Below are 6624 nucleotides of genomic sequence, written 5' to 3'. Positions count from 1 at the left end.
CATAGGTTCGTAGGTTGATGCTCAACCACTGAGCCACGCTGGCTGGGGAGACGAGCTTTTATTTGATGTTGTTAATCCTCATCTGATGATATTTTTGTCCATTGAGGGAGGAGGAGAGAGAGAAACATTGATGTGAGAGAGACACATCCATTGGCTGCCTCCCGCACACACCCTAACCAGGGCTGGGAAGCCAACCTTCAACCCTTAGGTGCACAGGGCCAATGCTCTCACCACCTGGCACATTAGCCAGGACACCAGTGTTTTTAAAAATTTATTTTAGAGAGAGGAAAAGAGAGAGAAAGAAACACAGATCGGTTGCCCCCTACACGTGCCCCAACTGGGGATCAGCCCCAAACCTGAGTATGTGCCCTGATTAGAAATGGAACCCTCCACCTTTTGTTATATAGGATGAGCCACACCGGCCAGGGTTCATGAAACTTTGGGACCGTTAGCAGCACGTCATTTTTTTTAAAAAAAAAATTTTTATATTGATTTTTTACAGAGAGGAAGGGAGAGGGATAGAGAGTTAGAAACATCAATGAGAGAGAAACATCAATCAGCTGCCTCTTGTACACCACCTACTGGGGATGTGCCCACAACCAAAGTATATGCCCTTGACCAGACTCGAACCTGGGACCCTTCAGTCCACAGGCCGATGCTCTATCCACTGAGCCAAACCGGTTAGGGCAGCAGGTCATTTTTATAGAGGGGAAACCGAGGCACAGAGGCAAAGAGACTGAGGCAGGATTTGAACCCAAGCCCTCCTGTCACCTCTATGTAGCAAAGGAGAGTTTGAGCCCTGTCCGCCCCTTCTCTTGCAGGCCCACTCCCCGGGGCCCCGTGTCTGCGGAGATCATGATGGCGTACATGAACCCGGGGCCCCACTACTCCGTCAACGCCTTGGCTCTGAGCGGCCCCGGGGTGGACCTGATGCACCAGGCCGTGTCTTACCCGAGTGAGTACAGCCCTCCGCCCCGGCACCGGGGCCGGCCCCCTCTTTGGGGGCCTCTGGGGTCCCCTGTCCTCAGGAAGAGGATGGGCACCCACAGGGGTGACATCAGGGCCATACGCAAATGCAAACACTATTCCACTCTGCTTGGAGGGAAGCATATGGACATTTCTAGGATGGAGGACAGCGGTTCCTTATGGGGTGGGGGAGCGATCTGGATGGGGGACCCAGTGGGATTCCAATCCATTAAGGAAGTGAGCTCTCCATTCTTTGCCAATATTTGTTAGCTGGGCTTTTTATTATTATTATTATTATTATTGATTTGTTACAGAGAGGAAGGGTGAGAGAGAGAAAGTTAGAAACATCGATGAGAGAGAAACATCAATCAGCTGCCTCCTGCACACCCCCCGCTGGGGATGTGCCCGCAACCAAGGTACATGCCCTTGACCGGAATTGAACCCGGGACCCTTCAGTTCGCAGGCTGATGCTCTATCCACTGAGCAAAACCGGTTTTGGCATTAGCTGGGCTTTTTCACCCCATTAAATTGAACATGATGGACCTTGATAGGCTGGACATGGTGGGATACCCACACTGTTATGTCTTAGTGCCTGAGGAATTTTGGAAAGGGGACAAAAAAAAAAAAAAAAATCCATACACCTCCTTGCAAGGCTAACGCCAGTTCTCCTCAGAGTGAGGCCTGAGCCCCAAGATGGCAAGCAAAAGGGGCCCCATTCCCAGGGGCAGAGGGAGGCCTATAAGTCAGGGCAGATGAACGCCTACGCCCACGCATCCTCAGGGCCTCACACCCGCTGAAGGAGAGAATGGGGGGCCCGGTCACCTGACTGTTGTATAGGATGATGCTCCAACCAATGAGCTCCATTGCCCCGCCCCCTACCAGGTGCTCCCAGAAAGCAGCGGCGGGAGCGGACCACCTTCACCCGGAGCCAGCTGGAGGAGCTGGAGGCCCTGTTCGCCAAGACCCAGTACCCGGATGTGTACGCCCGCGAGGAGGTGGCCCTGAAGATCAACCTGCCCGAGTCCCGGGTTCAGGTGGGGTTTCTGTTCCCGGGGCCCCTCCCAGCCCTTCCTGGGACCCAGAGTGAGGGAGGAAGGAGAGGTCCCAGAGTGACCACCACCGTCCTAAAGGGGCCCTACAGTCCTAGCCCCGTCCCTGGCCTCGTCTCTCCCACTCCTACCCTTCTCACTGCACTCCAGCCACTGGCCCCTGGGTCCTCCCCTAGCATGCCTGCAAACACACTCTTTTTTAAAATATATATATATATTATTTATTTTTTACAGAGGAAGAGAGAGGGATAGAGAGTTGAAACATCGATGAGAGAAAAATCATCGATCAGCTGCCTCTTGCACACCCCCCACCGGGGATGTGCCCGCAACCAACGTACATGCCCTTGACCAGAATCGAACCTGGGACCTTTCAGTCCTCAGGCGGACTCTCTATCCACTGAGCCAAACCGGTTTCGGCTGCAAGCACACTCTTGCCTCAGGACCTTTGCACTCTCTGTACTCTCTCCCTGGAATGGCTCTTCCCTGTTTAAGACCTTTACCAGCCAATCAGGTCACCATGTCAGTCAGTGAGACCTATACCGACAGTCAGATTTAAAGTTGCAATCTTTCCTCACCCCCAACTCTACTGCTCCCCATTACGCTGCTCAATTAGTTCTTCTAGCAGGGGTCCTCAAACTTTTTAAAGTGGGGGCCAGATCACGGTCCCTCAGAGAGCTGGAGGGCCGGACTATATGAACTACTAATTCCTACTGTAACACCTCGGCTGCGCTCACTGCCCAAAAATCCTGGTGGGCCGGATCAGACTCCTCTGCGGGCCGCATGTGGCCCGCGGGCCGTAGTTTGAAGACCCCTGCATAGTATGTATCGCCTTCTAAAATAGTCTGCTATTTACTGAATTATAGTTTATAATCTGTCTCTCTCAGCTAGAATGTCAGCTTCACGGATGTAGAAGATGGTTAGTGCATGTTTACTAATTGATTGAATGGGTGTGTTTGTATGATTGCATGTATGTACACATGATTGGGTAGATATGTGTGTATGCATGTATAGTTATGTGTATATCGGTGTAACTGTATGTATGCATTGGATGGATGAATGTATTTATGTGCATATGAATGACTGGATGGATGGATATATGTGTGTTTGTATGAACATATCCTATATAATAAAAGCCTAATATGCTAAGTGTACAGTCAACTGGTTGGCCGTTCAACCAATCAAAGTATAATATGCTAATGACATGCTAAGGCCGTTCAACTGCTTGCTATGACGCACACTGACCACCAGCGGGGGCAGATACTCTGACCAGTAGGTTAGCTTGCTGTTGGGGTCTGGCCAATTGGGACTGAGTGAAATGGGCCGGACATGCCCTGGATCTCTTCCACGGTCCCTCCCCAGCTGGCCAACCTCCTGTGTTTCTCCCTGGCCCTGATCATGCACTGGTGGAGCCCCTCAGCCTGGCCTGGCCCCTCTCGCAATCTGGGGCCCCTCGGGGGATGTTGGGGGGCCAGTTTCAGCTCGATCCCACAGTAGGAGCACCTCTCAGCCAGGAGCCGGGGAACTGTTAGAGATCTGAGAAACTTCACGAAACCTATACGTAAACACAATCTGTGGATCCTGTTTGAATCCTGATTTTGGTAAACCAACAGTAAATTACTTTTGAGAAAGTTGGGACAATTTGAAACTTGATCTGGCAAGCATGGTGGTGGTGGCGGGAGCCTCTCCCGCCTCCGCAGCAGCACTAAGGATGTCCGACTGATGGCTTAGGCCCGCTTGGGAATCAGTTGGACATCCCCTGAGGACTCCCAGCCTGCAAAAGGGTGCAGCCCCCCTCCCCCAGTGCATAAATTTCATGCACTGGGCCTCTAGTATATGTATAATTGTATGTATGAATAGATGGGTGGATGGATGGATGGATGGATGGATGGATGGATAGATGAGTGGATGGATGGATGGATGGATGGATGGATGGATGGATGGATAGATGAGTGGATGGATGGATGGATGGATGAGTGGATGGATGGATGGATGGATGGATGGATGGATGGATGGAGTGGCCCATATTTGACTGCAAAGTGAAGAGGTGTGACTCTGGCATGTCTCACCAATAAGAAGCATCATTCCTGAGAACCATGAGGGCTTCCCCCCACATTCACCCCTGCCCCCCTGCGCTCTCCTCTTCCCCCCCAGGTTTGGTTCAAGAACCGCAGGGCTAAGTGCAGACAGCAGCGGCAGCAGCAGAAGCAGCAGCAGCAGCCCCCAGGCGCGCAGGCCAAGGCCCGTCCTGCCAAGAGGAAGGCGGGTGCGTCCCCGAGGCCCTCTGCTGATGTCTGTCCAGACCCTCTGGGCATCTCAGATTCCTACAGCCCCCCTCTGCCCGGTCCCGCAGGCTCCCCCACCACGGCGGTGGCCACTGTGTCCATTTGGAGTCCAGCCTCAGAGTCCCCTTTGCCCGAGGCCCAGAGGGCCGGGCTTATGGCCTCAGGGCCTTCTCTGACCTCAGCACCCTATGCCATGACCTACGCCCCAGCCTCCACTTTCTGCTCTTCCCCCTCAGCCTATGGGTCTCCCAGTTCCTTCTTCAGTGGCCTGGATCCCTACCTTTCTCCCATGGTGCCCCAGCTGGGGGGCCCGGCTCTCAGCCCCCTTTCTGGCCCCTCCATGGGTCCCTCCCTGGCTCAGTCACCCACCTCCCTGTCAGGCCAGGGCTATGGCACTTACAGCCCGATGGACAGCTTGGAATTCAAGGACCCGACAGGCACCTGGAAATTTGCCTACAACCCCATGGACCCTCTGGACTACAAAGATCAGAGTGCCTGGAAGTTCCAGATCTTATAGAAGCGGCTTCTCCGCCTCTCGTGTACGTCTCCTCCCCGAAGCTTATGTACCTGGACCGCAGCTCTGAGAAAGCAGCAGGAGGCAGCCACCCTGCCGAAGGCCGTGGCCACGTGGACTTCCTGAGCAGCTTCACACACCACAGTCCACCAATTTCCTCCCTGGGAGCGGGCTCCTTCAGCAGGGCTCGATAGTTTTCTCAACCCAGCACGACCTCACGCCGATCCTAACTGGCATTTTCAAACACGAGCCCCAGACTCCAGAAACGGGCACGGAGAACTTTCCCCGAGATTTAAATGAAACCAAACTCGCTGTGGATTTGGGGGTAAATGTTTAGGTGGGAACCGAGATGCCCTTGAACACACCCGTCGGGAGGCTCGATTCCCTAACTTTCCATTTTAGGCTCTTCTTTAGCACGTGGCTAGGGATCTTGCTCGAACTTCCAAAGACAGGCTTTACGAGGCCCTACCGTGGAACCTTAGGCCAATTATACAAGTTAAATCAAGACCATGTATTTGGCGATTATGACCAACTCCACAAAGGACAGTTACAGGGTAGGTGCAGGGGGCTGTTTGCTATGTATCTAGTATCTATTTCTTAGTTTCTTCTTAAAGATTCTTTGTCGGCCAAAACCGGTTTGGCTCAGTGGATAGAGAGTCGGCCTGCGGACTCAAGGGTCCCAGGTTCGATTCTGGTCAAGGGCTTGTACCTTGGTTTCGGGCACATCCCCAGTGGCGGGTGTGCAGGAGGCAGCTGATTGATGTTTCTCTCTCATCAATGTTTCTAACTTTCTATCCCTCTCCCTTCCTCTCTATAAAAAATCAATAAAATATATTAAAAATAAAAAATAAAGATGCTTTGTCGTTCAGTCATTCATTCATTCCGACAATGGGTATGGGCACCTTTGGTAGGAGAATGGAAGGCAAGTTGCCTGCTCCTTGTCTTTATATTTTTTCCTTTTGTTGTAGGGTTGTCTGAAGGTGAAGTTCACCCAGACATGGGAGGGACTGGGGTAGTTTCCAGGGGTGGACCAGCTCTAGCTGTGGGTATTTCGTAGAGAAAAAAGAGGTGGACAGGCTTCCCGACCTATCAATACACAAACGTTGGGATAGGGTGAGAACCGGATTTGGAGGGAGGCCCACGTTTAAAATAGACAATTCCCCTTTAAGGCTGTTTGCTCGCAGTTTGATTGACTGGACGGGCAGTGTTTGGCCTGCAGATGTTTCCCTGGGACAGCCACCCTATCTCTTTCAATATAATTTGACCCACAGCAAAGAGAGCCTGTGAGAATTTTAGCAAAGAGTCGGGCATGTTGACATTCTCGGAAGCTGGATGCTTTGGCCTCTTCCTCCTGATCTGACTTCTTTCATTCCTAGCTCGGGGGAGGCAGGAGCCGGGAGCCTGTCCCTCGTGGGTTTCAGGTACACTGTGGAAGAGAGTGGGGTGGGAAGCCAGTGGTATGAATGGTAGATGGCTAACAACTCGCTCTCCAGGAAGAGGAAGAGCCCTGATTTCTAGTGTTTGCCAATTACTGTGGTGTAAATACTCCCACTGTGGCTGAGTTGCACAAATCTGAGGTCACTGAACTCAGAGTTGGGAAGAGACATGTGTCACCTGTGCTCCTGACCTGGCAGGAACAGGCTCCAGGCCCCCAGAGCAGGAAGGGGGATCAGGAGGAAGCCACAGTGTGAAAAGAGGCTGGGAGGCATCCGATGGTTCTTCTGGGTTCAGGCCAAGAGAGGTCCCTAGCCCTGAACCCCCCAAGGAGCACAGTGTGGTCACCAGAGCCCACAGAAATGTCTTACTCAACACA

The 6624-nt window shown here is 52.5% G+C and overlaps 1 protein-coding gene across 1 annotated transcript; it reads left to right on the top strand.

The window, feature by feature from the left end:
- Positions 1-855: 855 nt before the first annotated feature.
- Positions 856-4814, top strand: LOC311633476 (cone-rod homeobox protein; the record flags this gene model as incomplete). The annotated part of the gene is made up of 3 exons (XM_084906213.1): positions 856-955; positions 1849-2000; positions 4167-4814. The coding sequence occupies 3 exons, from the start codon at positions 856-858 to the stop codon at positions 4812-4814; spliced, it is 900 nt and encodes a 299-aa protein (XP_084762339.1).
- Between the last annotated feature and the right edge of the window lie 1810 nt (positions 4815-6624).

This window comes from Pipistrellus hanaki (assembly GCF_964339955.1).
Source record: "Pipistrellus hanaki genome assembly, chromosome: 15".
In the NCBI taxonomy this organism is placed as follows: domain Eukaryota; kingdom Metazoa; phylum Chordata; class Mammalia; order Chiroptera; family Vespertilionidae; genus Pipistrellus; species Pipistrellus hanaki.
Note: the sequence above shows the minus strand (reverse complement) of the source record. Positions and strands in the feature narration are given on the sequence as shown.